The following is a 26,675-nucleotide window of genomic DNA, read 5'->3' as shown; positions in this document are numbered from 1 at the left end:
ACCTGACCTGTCTGACGACGTGCTCGGAGAAAAATAAAAATACGACGACGTGCTTTGGATGGAAGACGTGGCCTCAAAAAAGAAAATAAAAAAAAGGACACAACCTTTTGCGCACCTGGATTTTTCGAGGAAATTTAATTCTCTTTGGGTGAGCGATCGATTGCATATATTTATTGGAGGAATTTGAGGTATCTATACAAATTAACGAGGAAAGGAAGAACACCAGGTCATTGGGATTTGGATTCTTGTTTGTTTCTAGCTTCTAACATTGTGAAAGTACATGTAAAGTTTCGTCTTTATAATTTTCTCCCAGCATGCATATTAACTCTAAGATCTGCTCACTGTTTTGATTATGACCAGAAAATACATGGACTCTTCGAGATTCTTTGGAGCTGGCCGGAGTTCCAGTGTGGACGACGACAGTACTACTTCCAACTCGCTGAACTCTCCAATGGAGCGGCTGGCTCTTGGGGCTTCCAACGAGATATCTACCTTAATGAATGTGTTGAACTCTCTAATGGAGCAGCTGCCTCCCGAGGCTTTCAACGACAGTGGGGCTTCCACCGATATATCTGGCCTTATTCACGTCTTGGAACCTTGGATGGAACGATCAACAGCAGGCACTACGAGGAGCGCCGCTCGCCCCAGTAGCAGTGGAGCTGGACTGAGAAGCACGTCACCTCCCACGCTAATGATCGAGTACAGCAACAATAGGCAGAGGAGGAGCGTCATCAGCCATGGTGATGATGAGCAGCCTCTTCAATTTGAGGGTGGGCCCATCCAAATGATCGGACCAGAGGGAACCTTCGATCAAACAACGGTGCAAAACTTCATCGAAGAATCCGAGACGCTGACCGCCCCCGGCGCTCCTTACGCTGTGGTCTCCATTATAGGAGCTCAGAGCAGCTGTCAAAACCAGAATAAAAATATATATATATATATATATATAATAATAATAATAATAATAATAATAATAATAATAATGATAATAATAATAATAATAATAATAGGGGTTGAGAGAGGAGGGTGCACGTGCTCTGCACGTGCAGCCCCTCCCCTCTCCCTCTCCGGTCTAATCCAAATCGGATTAGATGAAATCCTCATCTAATCTATAAATTAAACCCTAATCCTCTCTCTCTCAAAATCCCCCAGCCCTCTTCTCTCTCTCCTTCCTCCCTTCTTTCGCTTCTTCCTCACCGTCGGAGTCGTCGCCGTGGAATCGGCCAGTCGGAGCGTCGTCGGAGGAAATTGGAACCACCACACTCCTCCCCGGTGAGCCCTCTCTCATCCCTCTAGTTTAATTTAAAATTAAATAAGTAAATCTGAAATACCTAATTTGCGGAATTCGGCCTCGTCGGCAAATCTGGCCGACTGGCGGCTTCGAGTCGCAACTGCATCATCACCGGAGGCTTCGTGCTCCGAGCCTGGTGTCGGAGATGTCTTCTACGAGGCCCTTGTGGCTCTGATCGGCGTTGGATTCCGCGTCGGCCGTCGGTGATGAGTCCTCCTCCACCTCGTGAGGACGACAGAGGAAGGGTGAGAGGGAGAGGAGAGGTTGAAGGTGGTCGTGAAGGGATCGCCGGCGAGAGGTCGCCGGCGGTCACCCTCTCCCTCAGTCATCTTCTCGCGTCGGTCGCGAGGGGGGGAAGAAAAGGGTTGGCTGGGCTCGGGTGAAACCCGAGCCAACCACCTTTTCCTTTTTAAGTCGGGTTCGGTTCGGGTTTGGATTTCGGATCCACAAACCCGAACCGAACCACTTAAGCTGGTGGGCTGAAGGTTAGCCCGAGCCCAATTCGATTAATTCGGCTGGGCCTCGACCCAATCCGATTTAGTTGATTTCTTTTGGATTGGGCCGGACCAGCAGCCCAGCCCAATCCAATGGGTATTTTTTAAACCCATTTTAGTATTTTTTTGGTTTTTTTTAAATTTTAAAAATATTGTTATTATTCAAATTAAAAATTTGAATATTATTTATTATTTAAGATGGTGAATTCTAGTATGTGAGCTAGAGATTTGAGGTTTCGGTTGTCTTGTCTAGACTCAGGTGAGTGGGTTCACTCACATGTTTATTTTATTGTATTTCGTATTTTTGTCAGAACATGTAAATTTTCTCTGTGCAAATCTATTTATTTCATCAGTACGTGCGAAAATTTAATTATTTTATTTTCTGTGTGTATTTAATTATTATATTCAGTACATCACTATACTTCGTGCAAATATTGAAATTTGTGAAAACAAAAATAAGACTAGTATTGATACGACCTAGAGAACAGTCCCGGTATAAATCGTTTGCGATTTTCCGTGGTGACTCAAGTCTATTTGGAAGTCCAGGGGAAAATCCTAAATTAGATCACTGCGGTGACTTTCTTAGGTGACTCTGGCGGGGTTAGAGAACAGTCCTAGGAAGTATGAGAAAATTTCCTAGGTGACTCTAACTTCTCTCAACGGTTAGAGGAAAAGACAGAGTGTGTTGATCACAGGGTGATACCCTCTGATGATCCTAACCGGATCAGCTATGAAGAAAAGTCCCGAGCGTCATCTCGAGGTGACTTCTAGTTGATGTGGATCCACAGGGTTTAGACCCGTTGAGACATATGACAGTATAAATATCAAAAAGATGTTAATATGTTGAAAACGTGCAAGGTTACAAGTTGTGACATTTCTCTATTGTTATCATTATTATTATGTAGAGAGCATGCATATTGCATATTATGATGGATATTATTGCTTTTAGTATAATTTATTCAGCATTTATATGAATTAAAATTTATTTGGTTAGTGAGTGGATTCCACTCACTGAGCTATAGTTGTTGCCTTACGGGTTTTTTTTTTTGTATTTGTTTATTTATTTCAGGTAATAGTCAGCGGGGCGACTGAGCGTGATGTACTCGGATTCCACCTCCACTTAGGATTCACCTATTTACCTTTCCGCTCTTTTAGATTTTGTGCTTTAGATTAGAAGATTTTATTTTATTTATTTTATTTTAGAGACTCAAAAACATTAACATTGTTTTTATTTTAATTGCATTTAGTAATAAAATTTTAATAAAGCACATTCTCATTTTAGTTATTCATCTTGTCATCGTATACGTAGAGAGTATTATTAAGGCTTCGTGCATCTCAAGCATATTGAGATGCATGGCCGGTCATGATTCCTATTTTGGGTCGTGACAGCAGCGGTGAGGATTCCGATCTTCCTTCTCCATCTAAGATTACGTCCCTCAATAATCGTTGTTTGCTATCTTACTCTGATCAGGAAAAAGTTTCCTGCTCAACCGTCTCTTCGGGACCAACTTTGACGAGATGAATGCGGAGAACGGAAGGTAACTTCCTTCCTTTCACCATTCGCGCAGCTCGGAGGGTTTTATGCATGGATTTTGTTCTAACATCATGCATTCGCATTAGCTTCTCTAGCAAAAAAACTATACATTTATCTGAATGACAGCTAAAATAATTGTAGCCGCTTTAATTCTTATCCTTTTCTTTTAAGTTTATTCTCGTGCGCACAAAACAAAACGATAGCACGCATGATAATTTGGTTTAACGAGGATTGTGACTAGTCATCTTCTTAGATTATTTTTACTTTTTATCTTTTACTTTATTTTGCCTATATAAAGATTTATAATTATATTTTATAGGTTAATAAATATTTTAAGAGCTTTTATATATTAAGTGTTTATCGGTGGATTCCTCCCGACACCTCTATTGGTAGATTTCACGAATTTAATTATTTTTTTTCTATTTCTTTTTTTCAACTCTACAATCGAGATCCTACATCAATACTTTATATTTTACATATAAATAAAAAATATTTATTATTATTTTTGTTATATTTTATTAAATTGAAAAGTAGAGTTGTCAGAAAACTTTTAAAAGATAAGATGAACACAAAACGATTAGAAAATAGTGAAATAGAAAGGAAAGGATTTATAATAAAAATATAAAATAGGAAAAAAGTGAAATATTATATCTCAGATTTTTGAAATAAAATCTCAACTAATTTTCTTAGCAGTTTTAAATTTCCATACTTTATTTGAAGTGGCGTCAAAGTCAATGGCTTTGTAATTCACAAAAATTTGTATTTAAGTTTTAAACAAAAAAAAAAAACTCCGATATTTCAAAAGGTGGTTCATTAGGAACAAAGCTACTTCTTCGAGTATTTATTCTTTTCACTTAGCACAACTGTTGGGAAGGTTTCCACCCTTTTTTCTATTTTGTCTTCCGCTAAACAAGACGAGGATTTTCTCTTGTAAGAGTTGTTTTCTTTCAAGATGAGACTTGGAAATGTCCATGAACTGCAAAACTTCCTGGTTGTTCAACCCTTTAAATTCGATAGCTAGTAAATCCCCTGTGTTGCAATGGATCTTCTTCCTAATATGTGCCTTAGTTTTGCTATACTTCGAGTTTATCGTCTCTTGAATTTATTCTAACAACAAAAAGTATCAAGACCAATTATTAAAGATCCTTAGAACGTGTGTTGAATGCTCTGATTTCATCTCGTCCTTAGGCTATTAATTTGTACGTCTACTGAATAGTCCTTTCCTTTTCTTCCCCATTTTCTACCCTTTAGGTTGCTCTCTTTTAGTAGGTATCTTAGCATATTCGTTCTTGGTAATTGCAAGTGTTTTACGTTCATCAAAAGCCAGCAAATATAGATGGGATAACTTCGAAATTCAGGATGCGAATTACCGAGGGAATATGGTTAGCACGATGCATCAGACCGTGCATGTTGGTTATGGATGTAGAGGGTTATGATGGGAGAGAAAGAGCAGAGGTATTTCTTTTTTTTCCCAGGTCTCTTTACATGTTTTGGTATTCAGGCTCTTTTATCAAATGAATTTTAACAATTATGTTTGATTAGTCAATGATTAACAGTGAAAGTTTGGTCAATTCATTTTAAAATCTTGGTCAGTAGTATTTCAGACTATATTGATTGTGGCAAATAATAAGAATTACTAATTTATCATATTTGTCTTTCAATATCAGGACAATAGAGCATTCGAAAGGCAAATTGCTCTTTTGGCATTGACAATTTCAGACCTTATGATGGTGAACATGTTAGTCCTCTGACTTGCTTCTCACTCTCTCCCTCTTTCAAACACATGCATACAAGCATACACACATGACATTCTTTTTGTCTTTAGGTGGCTACATGACATTGGTCGAGTAGAGGGTGGCAGTGTTCCACTTCTTAGGACATTATTTCAGGTACTTCCTGTACATTAACCTTAAGCTTGAACAAGTGATGCTTTAAGTGTAGCTTTTCATTTCCAATTTGGAATGCATAAATTGGCATTGTCAGATTCGGGACGTGAAAGTTCCTGTACATTAGATTTTTCTTGTTTTTTCATCTCCTTTTATGCACAATTATAAAGGATGGTGGTAGAGGTGTCATGGAGAAGATAGTATAGCGGAATGGAAGAAAGGGATGAAAATTCCTGCCCAAGAAGGGTAGCCAGTCAGGTTGCTTGCCAATCACATGATCTTTTCTTTAGCCATATAATGGATTGACAAATTAATGGATTAGGGACATTATCAAAATTTAAAAGTTTGGAGATATAATTAGAATGAAAAGAATTTAAGACCAAACAATGATAATACACTCTATAGTTTAGGAGATATAAACATAGTCTATCATGGACCACAATGTTGGTATGAGAGAATTATTTCATAATACCTAGATTGAAAACCTCATCTAACCGAATATACACCTTTTGCAGGAAAGAGCAAAACTTGGCCCTGGCCGGACAAAAGTGCTGGTTGTTATACGAGGCTATGATTACAAGGTTTGCATCTCTTTTAATATTAAATGGGTAATGCTTTACTGCCCTGACAAATCTCACTACCTACCTGAAATGTCATTCCTGTCTACCTTTGAGTTAATTTTCTGATTCATGGATGAGGCAGGTTTTGTGATAAGATTGGTAGGAGAGAATTGTTGAGGCATTTGTTTGGATACTCTTATCGGAACCATTTCCTCGTCATGGGGTTGACGGCCCATTGCTCATTTCCTTTCCAAGTACTTAGCATTCCACAATATTTTTCAGAATTTCAGGTTAATTTGCTTTCTATTTTGCTATTGTAGACTCCATTTGAGATATTAGAGAAAGACGTTGTTAGAAGCATGGAACAGGTAGCTCTTCGTTGTCTTCTTATTCTTCGTCTTATATCTAGGCATATTGGGAATCATGACATGTACCAACCATTTTCTGCAGCTATGGGAGTCTATACACTATCAATCTGGTCAACAGATAGTGCAATTCAGTGCCTATATTGAGGTTATATGCTCGATATCTTGCTAATTTAATTCTTTTTCTCTATTTAAACTTTCACTTTTGACGATTACTGTGGCTTGAAGGTATTGGTTGTAGCTTTGCCGGACGCAGTTCTTCAAGAAACAAGATTCGAAGAAGAGGTATATTTATTTTTATATAATTGTTCTATGTTTTATTTCTATTTTATTTCAACAAAATGTACATACCATCATTTCAATTTCAATTTCATTATTTTATAAACAATAATATTTATTTTAATTTTCCATTATTTTTAAACAGTGAAATCCATTTTGAAATCAAATCGATTGAACGATATTCAAATGAAACCGGTCTAGGATTGGCTCCAAATGTAACAATAAACTAGAGGATGGGGAAGGGTCCTCTTATATTATACTTTTATCCACTTCGAATCCTTTTCCCCTTATGAGTTAAGGGTCCTCTTCCTATTTTTCACGGTTAATTACATGGAGTCATATGCCAGAGGGAGGCAAGTGCATAGAGATGAATACATGCTGTTGCTGAGTTAGGCATGGTTGGTGTCCTTGGCTGCCGGCATCATTTTCGGTAGGAAATCCTGCACTCCCAGCTGTGTAGTCTTCCCTGTAATATGAACATTTGTTTGGGTCAAAAATGCGTAGTCAAAGAATATTCCCTGTAATATGAACTTTTGTTTGGGTCAAAAATGCGTAGTCAAAGAATAATTCCTTGAAGGAGTGAATCCAGTTAGTTCTCTTGCACTCTAGGCTGTCAATGGAAATTCTCTGCGAGGATTGTAGGTTGATAATACTGAGTTCTACCACTTGAAGCAGAGATCCATCTAGAATTAGTTTGTTTTCTAAAAGCATAAATCAATCATCAAATAGATGAGGGAAATTATGATCTAATAGACTATTCAACTTTAAATGAAAAGAACTAAGCAATTGGATTTGTCTATAGTAACATAATGAATTAAGACTGTAAAGGTCAAGTTCTCTTAGATCATAGGAAATATTGGCTGAAATTATAGCACATTATTTATTTATTTTTCTTAAGAAGTTAAGCCAAATAGGCTACAATTTACGGCCTAGCTTTTAACTTAGCATTACATCAAGCACGCATCAAGCACCCACTATAAAAGTTAGTACATCCAGCCTTAGCTAAAGCATCAGCTATCTCATTGTAGTCTTCTGTATATAAACAAAACTGACACTGCCTAATTGCAATGCTATCTCATTGTAGTCTCACTATATATAAACACAAATAACATCACCTAATTGCAATGCCTTTGACCACACATCTCGCGCAAGTTTTTCCCATGTTGTTGGCCACAACATCTCATTGGCTTCACCCCAAAAAGGAGAGGTCTCGTGCCCTCATGGGCTATAAATGTAAAACTAATCTTATGCAACCTTGGAGGTCGCCGCTCTCGCTTGCCGCTCCCGCTCGCCGTCACTGTCGCCGTAGCCTGAGCTCGCGTCGGGTGCCCTAGCCCGAGGGAGGGGAAGAGAGAGAGAGAGAGAGAGAGAGAGAGAGAGAGAGAGAGAGAGAGAGAGAGGGTTTATCGGTTAGAACTTGAGTTGTGGATCCGGATTCGGGCGACGGCGAAGGCCAACGGCGACAGCGAGCTCGACGACGAGGTCGATGACGAAGCTACTAGGAGGAGTGTCGTGTGGCACCCCCTCGTGCCACGTGTCGGTAGGCTGCCAGCACGGCTATCCATGCAAAGAATATGACCACTAGCACTTCTGCTGAATTGCATCCAACTTTTATGAGATTATAGATTCTTGCTCCAAATGAGTGATGACATTGCCCTCACACTAGAAACTCATTTGGCCTCTTAGTTATCTATCGACAAATTATAGGATATATTTACGCAGAAAAGAGGGTTAGAGAATCTAAAGAACCATGTCAGACCTATAGGTTCAAAATGAGGGCATTCTATGGACGGTTGTCTTGTTGCTGTTGGGCTCATAATGAAGGCACTTTTTAAGGCAACATACCTTATTTCTTCTAATGTGCATCCTCATACTCGCTCACTTGTATACATACTATGCTTATGCTTAAGTGACTGTTGGCATCAACAGTTATTGAAGAATTTACTGAAAGAACATTTACGTTCTGTTTTGCTAAGAGTGATCTTGCAGGGTACCGACAAGATAAGGTTTCTGCCCGCGGATTTTCATTCAGTGTGAAGAAGATATGGCAGACTATCCGAAATAATAGGCGACTTGATATTCCTACTCATAGGGTATTAATAATTGTCCCACCAACCATTATAGAAAATGTTTTCATTGGAAACTTGTGTGCATGATTTTAATTCATTTGCTACACCCCAGATGATGGTTTCAATAGTCTTCTGTGAAAGGTCTGCAGAAGATAGTCTTAATCTTTTAGAATCTCATGAGGTACTATACTTTATGTTTATTTTGTTTGTTTGAAACTTGAAAGTCTTTTTTGCTTGTACAACTTAACCTTTTCTCCTTTTTATTACTTTAGGATTATTTGTCACTAAAAAGTGATACGGAAATTACTCCAATGGAGTTTAGCAAAAAGCTGGAGAACCTTATGGACTGCATCTTGTTTAGGTGAGATACTCTAACTATATACCTCTTGGAACAAATTTTTGGGGCAAATTACAGTTTTACTTCTCTGTGGCAAAAAATAGTTAGTTTGAGAGGTAAAACTGTAATTTATGGTATAATATCTTACTTTACCTTAAAAATGGCTAGTTTTAAGATATAATAGTAATTTTAGAATCTGGATCTTATTTTATTTCTAATAAATTTTTAAATCAATTGAAGCTTAGCCCTTCCATTTGCTTGGCTCATTCGTTTTGCCTGTAATTTGGCACACACAACAGCATGGGCATAAACTGAATTTGGTCAGAAAACTTGAACCCAGCTTGAACCCGAACCCAAACCCGGTCTGAAATTAGTCTGGGACTCGACTGTGCCAGGCCTTGTGTAGACTTGAGCCGGACTCCACTTTTAGAGGGGCCCAAATAATATATCTAATAATTTTTTTAAAAAATTCTATAGGGTTTTAATTGAAAAAATAGCACTATAGTTTAAAATTTGTGGGAGCCGGGGGATGGGACCATGGTCCCTTTCTCTTGTATGTGGCCCATGGTTTCAATCATAGTAAATTTCAAGTGGAAATGTTTGTGTACTCTTTTGCATATTTGTGAGCATACGAAATGCATGTCGGTCTTTTCAAGAACTCGTAAATTTCTTCCTGGTTACTTGTTCCTCTACTGCAACTAGTTGGGTAGATCTGTTGCCTTACTTTCCATGTTAGGAATCTGGCAGGAATTCTTATAGTGTGGATGTCTAGTTGAACATGTAACTACATTAATCTGCTCAATTATGCAATGGATCATTCTTCACTTTAGAATAATATTTAATTATTTTATTGCTAATCACCCAATTTGGCTCTTAAGACCTCTTAAGTACTATCATTCATATCGAGAGCTCGACTAATGGAGCATCCTTTTCTTTATCATAATATTTATGACTGTTGCCCTCTATTTTTATTATTCTCAATCACAATTTATGGTGTTTCTGTTCCATAATCTTGTTTACATGCCTTTGTGTGTGTTTGGAAGATATGATCAAGAAACTCTCCTATATGAAGCACATGTGAGGAACTTAAAACGCCAAGTGTTGGAGGCTGATATACTGAATGTGAGTTACTCTTTTGTGTCACTTTTACATGTCAAACATTTTTTTTTCCTTTATTTTTTTGTCAGGAGGTAACTAGTTCTTGCTAAAAGGCTACTTGGGCAATACTTTTTTTTTTTTTTTCTTTTATATCTGATTACCATTGTTTTTATCTTGGTCTATTAGTTGAAGTGGAGATCATCTTTACTTTTTTTTTTAACCAAATTCAGGGGAATTCTGAAATATTCACAAGTGATTTAAGCTTAATTTGATTATTTGGCTTGAATAAATCTAATGCAAGCTTTATTTACCGAAATTTAAGTGAGAATCATTCCAATCTTGATATATCAAAATTGAATTGAATGAAGCGACTTGATTGAAATTCACAGTGGAGCTTGATAAATTCTTAAACCACGTAAGAGATAAGTTATATCAATTTATAGTTGCACTATGGTCAAATTGAAAAGAAAAATGTGGAACATGATAACAGCAAATCTTGCCTAACATAGTAGAAAACAATGACTAGTGGATAGTGAATGGTAATCATATTCTTATCATTAAGACTATTCTCTTACGAAAATAATGACTAGTGGGGCATGTCGGTCCTTGCTTGCCACACAGCACATGCCGAGGCGCATGTCTTGCCAAGTGGGAGCATGGCACCCTAAAATAACTTTTTAGGCATTTTTCTTAATTTTGCTGATTAGTTCAATACCTAACAGCACGCGGGTATCTTTAGGATGCCCTTATGCCACATGCTGATACTATCATGACCTCAATTCAGAATTATGATTGGTCGTGCATGCGCACCCCAATAGAACTTGAGAAGTTAAGATACTGGAAGCCTTAACATTTAATTCCCAAAATCCAAAATATAAAAGAACTAAATATATGTCAATAACTCCTAAGTCAATTAATAATGAAAACACCCAAGGGTAAGAAAGAAGTCCAGTACTAGGCAACCAATGTCTTCCAAAATAAAACTAAAACAATTAATGCAACTAAAAGGAAAAAATCAAAGTCCTAAGTGGATGTCAAAAAATCCTGGTGCGGTATGTTCACTTGTCATCCCGATCATCTTTTGGAAATGTTAAAGAGAGTTTTATGAGCTAACAACTTTAGCTCTGCGTGAATGCACTCCATATAGATATAATATTAAATAAAAATTATAATTTGTAAAACATGATTTTAAAATTGAAAGTTTAACAATTTGTAATACACGGATAATATGTGACATAAAACCAATCATGCTCATTATATGAATAATAACAGTACGAGTAACAACCGATAACATGCTCAAATTTAATTATGTAGAACTCTCAATCTCTACAAAATACCATATTTCTCATCTTGGATCTATGCCTTTGTGTCCATGTCAACTAAAGATCACCCTCGAGATGGCGCTTGAGTTCTTTTCCTCGTAGCCAATCTGATTAGAATTACCAGAGGGTGTCACAAAGTGATAAATGTACCTTGTCTTTTCCTCTAATCATTGAAAGAGATTAAAGTCACCGTAAGGAGTCTTTCGATTTAGTCAACAACTGTTTTCTAATCTTGTCAGAGTCACGTATATAGGTAACTATATTTATATAGAATGTCTGTTTTCTGGACTTCAAGATAGACTCGAGTCACTATGGGGTGTGAAAATCATATTCTTTTTTTGCAAAATATGAAGCTGAAAATTAACACTCATTGGTAGGTCCACGTGGAATATCTTAACCTATTCTAGATCACTATTATTACTTGTTTTGGAGAATTTAGCGAGGTTAGGGAACAGTCCTAAGTTAGATCAGAAAGCTACTTGTGGTGACTACCTCTCTTAACGGTTAGAAGAAAAGACAGAGGACACCTCTCTATTGACCCTAGTTAGATCGGATATGAGGTAAAGACCTGCACGCTATCTCAATGGTGACCTTTGGTTGACATGTTATAAGTATGAGAAAAGACACGAGCACAAACCTAAGATGGGAAATATGACATTCTGTGGAAGTTGATATTTGAGAGGTTTCGCATAATGAAATTTGAGCATATTATCATTTGTTACTCGCACTGTTATTACTCATGTTATGAACATGCTTGATATAATGTTAGATATTATTCGTGTTTCACAAATTGTTGAACTTTGGATTTAAAATCATACTTTACAAATTATAGTTTTCGCTAGCTATTATATTTATACCAAGTGGGTTCGTCACGATCCGAAATTAAAATCATAACCCACCATGTACCTCAATACGCTTGAGATAAATGAAGCCTTACTAATACTTTCTAAGTACACAATAACAAGAATTAATGAGAAAATCTAACTTCGATAATCTAATCCAATAATAATAAAAATAACCAACGTCATCACTAATGTATCTCTAAGTAAATTGAATTAACAGATAGTCTAAAACATAAAGACTAAAAGAATTGAAAGGTAAAAATAGTGTATCCAAAGTGGAGGTGGGGTCCCGATATATCTCGTTCAGTCGTCACGCTGACCATTACCTGAAATATTAGAAGGAGAAATCCCATGAGTCAACAACTATAGCTCAGTGAGTGGCTTCCATTCAAAAGTCAAATAAATTCAAAATTTATAACTTTAAATAAAATCTAAATCCAGCGATATAAAATAATAATTCCACTAAGCATTATCTTAAAGTAACAATAATAACAACAATAATAATAGCAGAGAGTCATATCTCATAACATGCTTAGTTCCAATCTATACCTTGTGGATTCACATCATCTAGAGGTCACTTCGAAAAGACGCTCAGTTTTTTTCTCATAGCTAATCCGGTTACGGTCACCAGGAGATGTTACTATATGATAAATACATCCTGTCTCTTCCACTAACCGTTGGAAAAAATTAGAGTTATCTTAGGAAGTCTTTCGATCTAACCTGGGATTATTCTCTAACCTCGCTAGAATCACCTAAGAAAGTTACCACGGTGATCTAAAATAGAATTTTCTCTTGAACTTCCAGCTAGACTTGAGTCATCACGGAAAATCGCAAGCGATCTATCCTGGAACTATGAACTATTATCTAAATCATACCAAATATCAGTTATGATTTTCCTCATTGAAAATTTTCTATTTGCACGAAGTATAGCGATGCACTGAAATATATATTTTACACACAAAATTACAAAAATTAAATTACACATAGAAAATATAATAAAAAAAATTGCATAGAGAAATATGTGGTCTGATAAAAAGTACGAAATATAATATGAATAAATATGTGAGTAAACCCACTCACATGAGTCTAGGTAAAACAACTGAAATCTCTAATCTCTAGTTCACGTATTAAAAATCACCACCTTTAATAATAAATAACAATACAATTTTAAATTAAATAATATCATTATTTCTAAAATTTAAAGCTAAATAAATTGTTCAAATGGGCCAAATCAACCCCCATAGCCCACGATTTTGTTTCTTTTTACAATAATCGGGTTGAGCCAAAGCCCAACCCAATAATTAAAAAGGATTGGGTTGTGGGCTAACCCGTAGCCCACTACCCAATACTAAGGATTGGGTCAAGTCTTCGAGTTCGAGAGCCAGACCCGAACCCGTCTCTCCCTCGATGAGAACAACGAGGGAGAAAAGAGAAAGAGAGGGAGGAGGGAGGGAAAAAGAAGATCGCCGGCGATCACGGTCGCCGATAGTTTGCCTACCTCGCCATCAACCTCTTCACGACCACGCCGAACACGGCCTTAGGTGGAAGCCACCGCGACGACCCACGGCTTTAACCCTTGGCCGGTGGCGATTCGAGCCACGAAGGCTCTCTCAGAAGGCAACCATGGCACGAGGCTAACGATGTGGAGCTCCTAAGCACAAGCTGCAGCGACCCGAAGCTGCCGGTCAACCTGATTTGTCGACGAAACTGCGAGCACCAAATTTTGGTATTTCTAATCTATCCTATTAAACATTTAAACTTAAATAAATTTGAGAGGTGGGAGAGGGCTTACTGACGAGTCGCATGGTGGTCTTTGATTGCTCCGGTGGCGCTTCGGCGATCCGATTCCACAGCGACGAATTTGATGGTAAAGAAAGAAGAAGAAGAAGATGATGAAAAGAGGAAAGAAGGGGTTTGCGGTGGGTGGATAAGAGAGGATTTAGGTTTTTATAGATTAGGTTTTAAATTCTAACCTGAATTTGATTCAGAGTGGTCGAAAATCTTGCAACCACTCCTCCCGTTGCGTGACGGAGAAGGAGAGGGGAGGGAGGTTGCACGTGCAGTGAACATGCGCCCTTTTCTCTCTCAATTTAATTTTTAAGTTTTTATAGAGTTCACTCAATGAGCTAAAGTTGTTAGCTTATAAAACTCTTTTTAACATTTTCAAATGATGATTGGGGTGCGAGTGAATGTGATGCACTGAGACTCTTTTTTAACTCTCGTTCTGACTTTGATTTTTTCCTTTTGATCGCATTAGGTATTTTAATTTCATTCCCGAAGGCATTGATTGCCTAGTACTAGACTTCTTTCTTAGCCTTGAGAACTTTTAGTATTAATTGACTCAGAGGAGAGCCCCTTCTCTCTTTTTGTCCCTCTCCCAATTTCTCTCCTTGCCCTCTTTTTCTTTCCCTTTGTTTGCAATTTTTATGTCGGCACGATGCTTCCGACAGGCGGCCGGCATGGCGCGTGCCATTGACATTGCCATCCTTAGTTGATATATATTTAGTTCTTTTACATTCTAATAGTCTTGTTAAAAGGTAATTTTGTTCGCAATGTAATTTGACAATATAATCTTTTTAATTGCCTCACTTGGAATTGACTTCTGGGTGAAATTCTCAGTATTTCATGTAATTTTTATGAAGTTGACCTGAAATTTATCAGAAAATAAATTTGAATATAATGTTGTCAACACTTTGTGGTTTTGTTCCTGCAAGTATGGTTAGTGTCTAGATACTCCTACTAAACAAAGTTTCTTCCTTGAAAGTTGCAATACTTTTAATTGGCACTATTATTATGTTCTTCAGAATCTTTGTTTCTAGTACAGTGCTTATTCTAGCCAGTGCTTGACAAGAAAAAAAAATGTTTATGATAAAAATTAGAGATAAATTTTCTACTTTTCATCTAATGTAATATGGTTGAATTATCATATGCCTCTGAAGTTGCAATTAAGCAACTAGGCAAAATGAATAATCTGGCTAGGTAGATAGTTCATTTTTGTAAGTAGTTTTATATATTTACTCTAATGACTACATTTTGATTGAGTATAGTAAAGGCGTGAAATCTTCAAGTACCTCTGATATGTGCTCAGTAGTTATATGGTGGTCATGATAATATACTTATGGATTGTCTTGCTTATATATTGCTCTTCTTTTTGTAGAAAATGAGGCCCATTTGTTGGGGTTTGTTGCAAAAACTATATTCTGCCGCATCAACTGAAAGTAGGGCTGAAATCACTTATCAATTAAGCAATGCAGCTGATCCAGCCATGCTAGTTGATGAGCTTGTTGAGGAACGCTTGCAAATGTTTGTTGAATCATGTGAAGGTGATATATGTTTTTCTATGAATCTATAAAATGTCAATTTAAGTTGAGTTAGAACCAACTTTCTGCTATTTAAATTTATCTCTCTCAAGAAAATTGCTTTGACCATTTATCTATCTCCTAATGTAGGATCTTCAATATCATACATGCATAGGTTTGGCCCCTCTATCGCTATATAAAGCTGTTGTAATGATTTTATCATGTGAAATTTTCCGTCATTCTTGTAGTAGCATCTCATTTCTATTGCTGAAACATTTTTTCACTGCTATAATACAAAACCTCCCTTTGGACCATCAAAGACTTGACTATCTCCATTCCTGAAGATCAATTTGTTAACCTATCTATTCTGTCCCAATAGTCTACGAGTAAAGCCTCAGACTCAGGTAATGGATCTAAATCTTGTTTATCTCCCTGATATTGAAACAAACTCTTCGTTTTTAAGCTTTCGTTTGGTTATAGAATTATAAGTATTTTGGATGAGCCGAGGGCCGAAGTTTTTTTTTTTTTTTTTTTTCTGAAAAAGATTCTCCTTTCCCTATCTTTATTTAATTCATTCCTGCTCTTAGATCTCATGTGCATGATAATAGGTTCCATCTGGTATCTTTTGTCACAATAGATTTTCTTCATTTCTAGATGTTTGCCAGGATCTAGACCATTTGGTGCCTTTTGTGGTTCATCATTGTGTGTTTAAGCTCAGGGAGAAGAACTAGAAGTTGAAGTATTTGTGGAGCCAAGAAAGGAAACAACAATTGTATCTCCCCTACCGACACCTTGTCTAGTAAATAAGGGTAATGTGGTAATTGGTCATATCTTGTTAACTTAATCCAACATCTATAGTTGAAGGTTTAGAGAAATGATAGATGTTTGAGTTACAAGTGCTAATATGGTAGGGAGTTATATGCAAATTCTCCTAATATTTTGTACGTAAAGTTGTGAGGTTAAAAACTTAATTAGTGTTGAAAAGGAGGGGAAACATGCCTGATCTTAAGGAGAAAATATATTTTACACTCTTGTGGTTGGCCTAATTCTACTTTAGCCTCCTATACTTTGATTTATAGCTTTGTGTAACTAAACCCCTTACGGTTCCGGTAGAAATGGATTTGTTAGCCACATGCTACTCCTGTTGCCAAAAGACTAAAATCCCTCTTTCTTTGTATAATAGGGAAGTTTCAGCTTTGCCTTCTCCAAATCTGATGTTAATTCTGAGGAATCAAAGTTATGACCCAAAATCAAAATCATAATTGGCCATATACCTCAATACACTTGAGATACACGAAGCTTTAATAAATAATTTTATAAGTCCATCATGACAAGAATTTAATATAAATATTTGACTCCAATAAATATAATCCAACAATAATGAAAATGACCAATGTCACCACCAATGTGTGTCCAATCAAACTGAATTAACTAAATTTTAGAACATAAAGACTAATAGAACTAAAAGATAAAAGAGGTAGATTCTAAATGGAGGTGAGGTCTTAGTGCATATCACTCAGTTGACACGTTAACTAGTACCTGAAATGTTAGAAGAGGGATCCGAAGAACTATAGTTCAGTGAGCGAATCCACTTAAAAACTAGAAAATTATTCTTTATCTAATATGATATTAGCCAAAATTTAATAATTAAAACTGTAGCTCAGTGAGCGAATCCACTCAAATGATTGCGATCGGCTAGGATCAGCTGATCTCGATTCGGATCGGGATTGGCCGGTTTTGATTAAACAGGGCCAGATTCATTATGGATCTGATTCGAATCCGACCCGGGGACATTAATTATTGATGTCCCCAAGCTCTTTCTCTTTCTTTCTTTACTCTTTTCTTCTCAGTCTCTCTTTCTCTCTTTCACTCCTTTCTCCTTTTCTTCTCACTCACTTTCTAACGGAGAAATCTAGCTCCAACGAACTATGGTTCATTAAGTCTTCATTGTTTGGAACTATCACATGATCCATATGCTTGTTATTATCCTTCTCAGTATCCTCAAACACAAGATTCATATATTGATTATTATCCTCTTTAGAGACAATAAGATCCATTTGATATCATTTATATCAAACTTATAATGATTATGTGACGACGATCATAGGGATTTATGAGAGCTAGCTTGGTATTCATCGAAGTTTTGATTTTTGAGTAAGTTAATACTTTTATTTAATTTTTAGGGCTCATATGTGAATAATTATTATTTTCTTATTTTTCTTTATGTTTTCTAAATTTTTAGAAAATTTTCTACATTTTTAAATAATATTTAGAATTTTATGTAATTAAAAAAAGTTCGATCCAATTCGGGCGACCAATACAGCTGATCCGGCTGATACCTATCATCTTTTCGGAAGACCGATCCTGATCCTAATTCTGAATTTTCAAATCTTGATAGAGAGATTAAGTTCATCTTAGAGAGACTCCTAGTCTAGTTTGAGATTGTTCCTTAATTGCGCTAGAGTCACCTAAACGAATCATATGCTGATCATGTATAGGTCTGTGCCCTGGACTTCAAAAGTTCCTTAATCGCGCCAGAATTACCTAAATAGATTATATGCTGATTAGTTATAGGTTTGTTCCCTAAACTTTAAGGTAGACTTAATCGCACTAAAGTCACCTAAACGAATCATATACTAACTATGTATAAGTTTGTTCCCTAGACTTTAAGGTAGACTTAATCGTACCAGAGTCACCTAAACAAATCATATACTAATCATGTATAAGTCTGTTCCCTGAACTTCAAGGTAGACTTAATCGCGCTACAGTCACCTAAACGGATCATATGCTAATGAAATATAGGTCTGTTCTCGGGACTTTAAGGTAGACTTGAGTCTCCCTAGGGAGATGTACAAAAAGAAAATATCTAGTCGGGATATGTTCTCATGTCCCACCTACTATAACTCATGTCAAGCAAGTTACTCATGACCAATATATTAGCTACTTGTGCGAAGAATAATATTTTATACATTAATGTATGGCATGAAGTATAATACATCATAAAAACAATAATGATACACAAAGTACGAAGACAATATAATAAAATTGTAATACAAAACATGAGAGGGTAAACACATGAGTAAATTCCCTCACCTATTGTCAGCAATCTAGATGTGAGTGCAACTCTTCACCTTCATCTATAACTGAACTCTTATTTTAATTTAATAATAACCAAAGTTGCTGAATTCAAAACTAATTAAATAATTAAAGTGGGCTAATTCAAGCCCAGAAGGTTGGGCTGGGCTGTGGGCCAGCCGCAGCCCACACATACTCATTAATCGGCTGGGCCCAGGTCCAAACTGAACAAAAAAAATGAGTTGGGCTGCTAAGCTGCAGTCTAACTAGCCTTCAATTAGTTGGGTCAAGTTGTCCGGACCCGAACCCGAACCCGAACTTGAACTCGAACCCGAAATCCAAAAGGGTTGGGTCAGGCCAAACCCAACTCAGGTTGGGATGAATTAATCCCAACTGAGCTCTCTTTTCACCTAGCAGAGAAAAAGGAGAAGATGTGGAAGAGGAGGAAGAAAAAGAGATGGAGATGTTACCGACGGTCGCAGCACTGGCGGATACCGCCGATTACCCAAGAATGAGGGAAGTCGCCAACGACGATCCGACCCACGAGGGCTCCATAGAAACTCCTAGAGTAGGTTCGACAACAACTCGAAGCCGTCGGCCAGCGAACTTCGCCGAAATCGCAAACGCCCAAATAATTAGGTATTTATATTCTACCCTGTAAGACTTAATTTAATTTGCATGGGGTGGGAGAGCACTCACTAGCGAGTCGAGTTGCAATCTCTGATTGCTCCAGCGCACTGATGACGCGACTCCGATGAGAAAGAAAGAAGAAGAGGAGAGAAAGAGGAAGAAGGGGGAGTTTTAGTGTGTAAAAACCTCCAATTTTAGTATTAGGGTTTTGTTTTATAAGGGCAAATTCTGATTTCGATTAGGATTAGAAATTTGTCGCCACCTCTTCATTGTCGCAAAACGGGCGAGAGAAGAAGGTGTCGCACATGCAGTGCACGTGAATTTTTTTTTTCCGGTTCTTACAATTAGGTCCAAAATCCTATTTGAAGGAGATTGATGTAGTATGCAAAGTGGAATTGACTTGAATGGGTGAAGGTTTTTTATATTTTAAATATAGATTAGCTTGGTGAGATTCAAATTCAAGAGCTACTTTAATATTATGTTAACTCACCAACTAGTTTAAAAGCTTAGGCTGTTGGAGAATAGTTGTTGCTATATTTGATATTTGAACACTTTGAAAGACACAGTATGTCACAACCCAAAATTAGAATCATGACTGGCCATGTATTTCAATACGCTTGAAATACACAAAGTCTTACTAATACTTCCTAAGTATATAATGACAAGAATAAATAAAAGAAGAAAATTTGCTTTATTTGATTTAAACTAATTGTAATGAAAATAAAGCAATGCCATTATTACGGAGTCTCTAAACGAATTTAAATTAATAATTAATCTAAAATATAAGACTAAAAGAATGAAAAGATAAATGGGTAGGTCCTAAGTGGAGGTAGGGTCCCAGCGCATCTCGCTTAGTCGCTACGTTGACCAATACCTGAAATATTAGAAGAGAAAAAAAAATAATCTATAAGCCAACTACTATAGCTTAGTGAGTGGAATCCACTTGAAACCAAATAATTCTAACATTTTATAGTGTTAAATAAAACTCAAATTTAGCTACATAAAATAACAATTTAACTGAGCATGCTCTTAAAATAACGACAATAATAATAGTAGTTGGGATCCTAACTCTTCTCCCTCCTAGTTCAAGCCCTAGCCGTGTGTCATCTCAACACTGGTTACCTCTAATCCCCCTTGACTGTCGAGTCCTCCCTCCTCCTTGAGATCTCGACCAACTTCTCCTCCCTCATCCTTATTACTTTAACACCATGTGCCACCAAATCCATCACCATTATTACCACCTTTTTCATCATCATCACCATCACCCGTCATCTCCACCTTTACCGCAATACTACGTATTTTCGCCTCAGGTGCAGTCAGAATCTGCGAAGGGCGTGAATATAAAAAACGTGCCACATTTTTCACTAAATCCATCACCATTATCACCACCTTTTTCACCATCATCACCATCATCCGTCATCTCCACCTTCACCGCAATATTGCATATTTTCGCCCCAGGTGCAGTTAGAATCTGCGAAGGGTGTTAATATTAAAAACGTAGATCAGGAAGATACGGAATAATCTTCGTTGGTTTCCTAATTTTCTGACAACGGGAGAATATTTTGAGAATATTCTCCTCCGACTGCGTTGACTGTTTCTCTACATCCGAGCTTGATTGGGAACGGATGTACGATCCATATCAGATTTTGATTTGGAGTGGCCAGAAAACCCGCAACCACTCCTGTCGCATGACTAAGAAGGAGAGGGGAGGGGGTTGCACGTACGCCCTCTTCTTTCTCAAACTTTCTTTTTTTTAGTTCTCACACAATAGTTCAAGCCCATGCCCAAATGCTCAAGGAGAGGAAGCCTAGGAAGAAAGTTGAGAATTGTTTGACAAAATAAGATATAAATACCCATCGATTTTGTGCACTTACGTGGTGCAGACTCAAGTATTTAGTGGAGAGAAGCAATTTGATTGAGTGTTTCCTTGCTTGAGAGGCTCTACAAGGGTTTATTGACCTCACACTAGTTGTTGCAAGGAGAGAGCTACTTAAATAGTTCTCTCATTATATAAGGAGTTGAGAGGCAGATTTGTCAAGCAAGTTGTGATAATGGTGGGAAAAAAATGGCACCAAAGCATAGTCTAAACAAAAGCATGGAGGCACGAACGAATATTTGTAGCTCATGGCCATTTATAGTAAGAATTGCGGTGCCAATGGCATGGGGTGTGCCGATCATAGCTTGGCGTGATATGTATCCTTGGGACTTGCCATGTTGAGCCAATATATATTTGTCATGCCGAATAGTCTTCACATACTGAAAAATAATTTGTAAACCTTTCTAGGCCTTGAATTAAGTTTTAGGGGCCATATTAAAGTCCATGAACACTAGATTATTGTAATATATATAGTTAGATTCTAATCTCATGATCTCCCTATTTTTTCTCGGATCTTCTAATTTGGGAAAAATAACATAGGGAAAACCGAAATTTCATTGAGTTCTAAACTTTGAAGTATAATTTATAATATAAAGATGTAACAAAGGAGATGAAAAATATCCCAAATTAGATTTGTTTAAAGTAAGATATGCTAAATTTCTAGTGGCATGCACCGGTATGTATGACTATGAGGGAGTATAAAGATGCTCCCTTGTATCAATATTGATCTAGCATGAAATGTATCTAGTCGTGCCGACCAGCACAACAATCCATGATTTACAACATAACTAGAAGGGGCATTAAAACTCTAAACAAATAGAATAAAAATGCTTTGCTGCATCCCAAGATCAGTTAAGGAGGAGTAGATATAGAGACAGTGAAGGTGAAGAGGAAAAGTGGCAAATGGTATCTTGATGTTATTCTCATAAGAATATCTACTTGGAGTTTGAGACTCTGTTGTCAAGGGGTTCTTGAGCACAGTAGGGGCATAAAGTTCTTCCTAATATGTCTACGACTCACTTACCACTCTCGACAAAAGCATTCATTTTTTATGATTGGAGCTTTGATGATCTACAGATGGAACAACATTACCAATATGCTAACTCAAGGAGCAGCTTGGGGGTCAGTATGGAGAAACTTTTCGTTGCCATGTACTCTTGCTAAGGGTCATGATGGACTTATAGGTTGTTGGAAAATCATGTATTTGAACATGAATTTATATAAACTTTGAGCTCAAATTTGAGTGGGGTCCCACATATTATTAATGATAAATTAATGGTGGATTTAAAAGAGCTCAAAGAAGTATTTCGATGTCATATATTCACTTGTTCAAATTTATGAGAGTAAGTGAATGAAATTTGATTTTAAAGTAGCGGTTGAGCCTAAAGAGATGTGACCTTTTAGATGAGCTAAAGAAGTGCGTCCTTTCATATGAAAGGATGCTACATTCCAACCAAATGAACACACCCTTTCATCGAAGAGGTGTGTCATTTCATATAAAAAGATACGTCCTTTTGTTCCAATCGAATGGACACACCCCTTCGTTGTGGCCGTTTATTTCTATAAATAGGAAAGAAGTCTACATTTAGGCATATAGAAAAATTTAATCCATCCATACATTTTTGAGTTTTTTGCATTTAAGAAAAAGTACTGCACTGTCATAGTTAGACAAATAGCTCGAATTGCAGCTTCTTTTTGTGTGCAAGACTGTCGTTATATTCTGAGAGGATGACGTCTGCTGTTCTAGAAGCAAACGATGGAGAGCGGATTGATCTTAAGGAAATAGTGTCAAATAGTAGACTCGACTTATATAGAATATTACATTCTATAATCTCTATAATCTGTATGTTTATTTATTTAATTTCATTACCATTATTGGATCAGATTTTGTGACTGTTTGAATTAAATTATTACCGCCAATGTAGATTAGTTCTCATGAAAGATCAGTACTGGGGAATTCAGATTTTGTGACTGTTTGAATCAGATTCTTGAATATTAATGGACCATCGATTGAACCTAATGCTTTCTTGGTTGGTTAGTAAGTCTTCCGATTTAGAAAGATTTCAGCTTTTATCGCAGCTTATGTCCTAACGATAGTTAAGATACTTAATGTTTATGTCCCTTTTTAGCGTTCTTGTTGCTATTTGGAGTTTCTAATTCAGACAGAGCTAGAAAACTACAAACTGTATGTTGCTTTACTTCTGGTCTTTAGGAAACTTCAGTTGACAGCTGTCTTTTAATTTTTAATTTTGTTTTTTTTACTCCACTATGTTTTCAGATTTATTTTCCTGCATGTTTGCTAAATAGCATTGTGATTATTGTCCTATATAAGTTTCATGTCCACAGTTCTTCCATTTTGTGGGGTTTTGTATTCCAGGTTTGAGCGTAATATACCAAGATCTATGTGATAAGACTTGCGAGATGCTTAGAGAAGTGCTGACAACATTTGCCCGAGCCCAGAGCATGAAGGTCTGCCATTGCTTTTCTTATTGTTTCTTAAATAATTCCTTAGGAGAAAGAATATTCAACTCAATTAATTTGATTATCGTTCATTATGAATGATTCCTGGTTCTCCAAAGTCCTAACCATTGCTTACTCTTACATGTCATTCTACTTGGATTGCAACCAGATAAGTTTCAGCATAGACAGTTGGGTATAGCTTTTGTGCATGCATAAAAGGGACTATTTGTTGGTAGATCAATTGCCACATAGAGTACAGACAAGAATGTTATAACATTTCATATTACATTTGTAGCATGTTTGTGAAAATGATTCTCTATCATGATGTAGAACAGATTCAGATGATTAAGGACTTTCTATGAACTTAGATCAAGTCTTTTCCTTCAAGATAGCTACTGATTTGAAACCACTATTTCTGTTGTATTATTGTTTCTCAGATTTTACTAGAGAATGTCCTTTCCTAAGCTAAGAAGCAAATGTAATTCCTGAATTTCTTCTCTCTGTCATCCAATTTCCTATGAGTTATTATTGACCTTTAAATTATATCTTTTGAATATACCCTCATTTCTGTCATTCTGTCTGTGATTAAGTAATATTCTTTATCTTATGAGTAATTAATATTTTGACTATTCCATACAAGTTAATAAGTATTGGCTTAAAATTCATGGTGGTAATTTCCAGTTAGTTCATAATATTTCATGCCAGCGTGTTACTCTTCTGAAGTAAATTGTTGATCTAACGCCATTTGATTCTTGTATGCCTATATTCAAGAATGTATTAGGAGTTATTTCTGTTGCATCATATCTATATTTACACGCATGCCCCATTAGACTAATTTAGGGCTCAAGATTTATCATTTAGTGTTCTTTATCATTGTGACATCCCAAATTCCATCAAGAATTCATTTTGGTTCCATTGCCAGCATTTTGGTTCATTAGTCTAGTCATACATCTGAAACTACAAAGTGATATATGCTAGCCTTGGACCTAATTCTGTTTTTATAGTTGGCTCTTCAAATAGAATTTCTTTTGATGTTTAGGAAGTTAGTGGTCAAGGGTTCAGACTTCGACACCTACTTTTCTTTAGGAGACCAACTAAACCTGCTTTGAATATATCCTATATCTCTATTGACTTAGGGCATTGAGCTCATTGTTGTGAGGAACTACCCACAGTATGTGGGCGGTATTGTGACCGTATAGTGCCTATGCGGTGTATGGGTGTATATGCGGGCTCATATGCAGTCTAGCAATAAAAAATATTAAAAATTACATGTATAATTGACCTATCGAGTTTTTAGCATAATAAGCTAATAAATAGGTAAAAATTGTAAAAGCAACATACTGAGAATCATCGTTTCTCCTTCAGGAGACCTTCAGCTTCTTTTCTTACTGATATAACTGAATAGTAGAACTATTACTAAATGAGTAATCTAAGTAAAACAAAAGACTCACTTACAATTTTCTTCTGTGATATTTGCCCTACTTAGTCCTAACATAGAAAAGGAAAGAAGTCTAATCAAGCATCCAGATGTATGAGGAAGGTACTTGAATATTTGGCACTAAAAATAAAGGTTGTGTGCTGAAACTTTTATCTTAAACAACTACGGAAATGGACTTTCAAGGAGGAAAAAAATATATTTAGTCATTTCCAGATTGTTGGTATTAATGACTTAGTTGCCAGAAATGATAGATATATCAAGTTTCTGAAGGTTGTCCTTAGAACTCAAGGCTTCTAATTTAAAGTAAGTTACTTGCAGATCAGGTCTGTTTCCTGTTATATCATCGAGTGATTGTCAACAGCTTAGGCTATCTAGTTTTTCATGCACCATAAGTCAAAATATCCACAAGTCACTTAAAGTTCCTTGCTGTGTATTTCCATTTCTTTTAAGCAGGATCTACGCATAATAAAGAAAGATGTGAAGGAAAGTGATGAAGATCAGCGTAGGGATGCCATGCATAGATTTCAGAACCTGAGAGAAGAATTTGAGCAAGAAAATGAAGCCAGAGCTCAAGATAGTCGAGGTTACATGTATATACTTTCTGCGGTGGCACCTGTCCTCCTTCCGGCGTTAATTGCTATTATTTCCGCGGTGATTCGTAGAAGAACAAGGTAGAAGCATAATCTCACGTTGTTCTATACTTTACCACCATCTCTTTGGCATATCTGTGAATAAGCTTCGGTAAAGCATTCGTGCAGAATTGTTATCGTTAATGTTGCTCGAACTGATCTTAGAGTTTGGAAATTTCAACTATTTGATGGGGGAAAACAGTGTGTACAAGTTCTTCTGGATGGACTTTGTTGTTTACGTAATAATGAAAGCTTATATATATGCAGTTTGCTCCAGAAGTTTGTACTACTAAACATTCTTTCTTTTCACGTCATCTGTTGATCCTCATTTCTCTGTTCTGTTCTTAGTTCTTGAATCACTGTTCGACAACTGCTTAGACCGGCTTGTCACTAACACCTATTCTTGTAATAAAATTAAGAGGATGAATTATTTTTTCAAAAAAGATTCAAAATGATTATCTGATAAGGAAGACACTTGTTAGGGGGGAATGTTTGTGTCTGCTGTATTGGAAGTAGGTACTAGATGCATCTTTCTGGGAGGTGCCATGATCTTAAAGACACATATCGTTGGTGCATTGCATGGTATAATGCCTTAAAAAGAGTTTCTGCTATTATTAATTACTTATAGCTAATTTTTTTAGTGAGCTTATGTTTTTGAGAGTAAGTGGCCCAGTTAGATGAATTAAAAAAAGGATGAAAATCTGGGTAAAAGCCCTAGGATTCATAGAGAGAAGAGGGAGAAGGAGTAATAGGTAAGGCCGAGGAAAGTGCTGAGATTCATTGACTCTAGTTCTTAGAGAGAGATCATAACGTCAGAGAGTTAACCATAACTCGGAGAGAATTAACGTCTAGCACCCTGTAACATAATGTGGTCAATTGATTCTAGGTCCTTGTTGCACAAGGGGCAAACAGGGGGCATATGTATATATTCCCTTGATGGCAAGGGGATCCTTAGTATGAAGACATCTCATGGTCGCCAAGCAAAGAAATATCCTAACCTTGTTAGGGAGGGAGATTCACCATTTGGATTCGAGGCCGTGGGACAGGGATGCTTCCGAAGTCTATATTTTTGTAGAAGTATTTAGAAGATAAAGTGTTGGCATTACTGAACTTCTGTAGAATTGAGAAGGGGCTCAGGGTGGGAGAATCAAGCATGGCAGAAGATCTTCAAGTGCCTGAATGTCTGAGGAA

At 36.7% G+C, this 26,675-nt stretch overlaps 1 protein-coding gene across 1 annotated transcript; it reads left to right on the top strand.

Annotated features, from left to right (window-relative positions):
- Positions 1-125: 125 nt before the first annotated feature.
- LOC140778789 (protein ROOT HAIR DEFECTIVE 3 homolog 1-like) lies at positions 126-25,757 on the top strand. Its single transcript, XM_073123656.1, has 16 exons — positions 126-908; positions 3,257-3,323; positions 4,678-4,774; positions 4,987-5,057; positions 5,145-5,208; positions 5,721-5,786; positions 6,086-6,133; positions 6,216-6,278; positions 6,359-6,415; positions 8,386-8,502; positions 8,591-8,659; positions 8,751-8,839; positions 9,859-9,937; positions 15,235-15,400; positions 23,335-23,426; positions 25,309-25,757. Exons 2-16 carry the CDS (start codon positions 3,304-3,306, stop codon positions 25,528-25,530), a joined length of 1,320 nt encoding a protein of 439 aa, XP_072979757.1. The 5' UTR covers positions 126-908; positions 3,257-3,303; the 3' UTR covers positions 25,531-25,757.
- The last annotated feature ends 918 nt before the right edge of the window (positions 25,758-26,675 follow it).

This window comes from Typha angustifolia, chromosome 15 (genome assembly GCF_048772165.1).
Source record: "Typha angustifolia cultivar Huaian chromosome 15, ASM4877216v1, whole genome shotgun sequence".
Lineage (NCBI taxonomy): Eukaryota > Viridiplantae > Streptophyta > Magnoliopsida > Poales > Typhaceae > Typha > Typha angustifolia.
This window is presented reverse-complemented; position numbering and strand designations above follow the sequence as displayed.

Coding starts and splice junctions, on each gene's coding strand:
- LOC140778789 (XM_073123656.1), top strand. CDS start 3,304: ATGAATGCGGAGAACGGAAG. Junction 5,787..6,085: donor TACGAGGCTATGATTACAAG/GTTTGCATCTCT, acceptor TTGCTATTGTAG/ACTCCATTTGAGATATTAGA. Junction 6,279..6,358: donor AATTCAGTGCCTATATTGAG/GTTATATGCTCG, acceptor TGTGGCTTGAAG/GTATTGGTTGTAGCTTTGCC.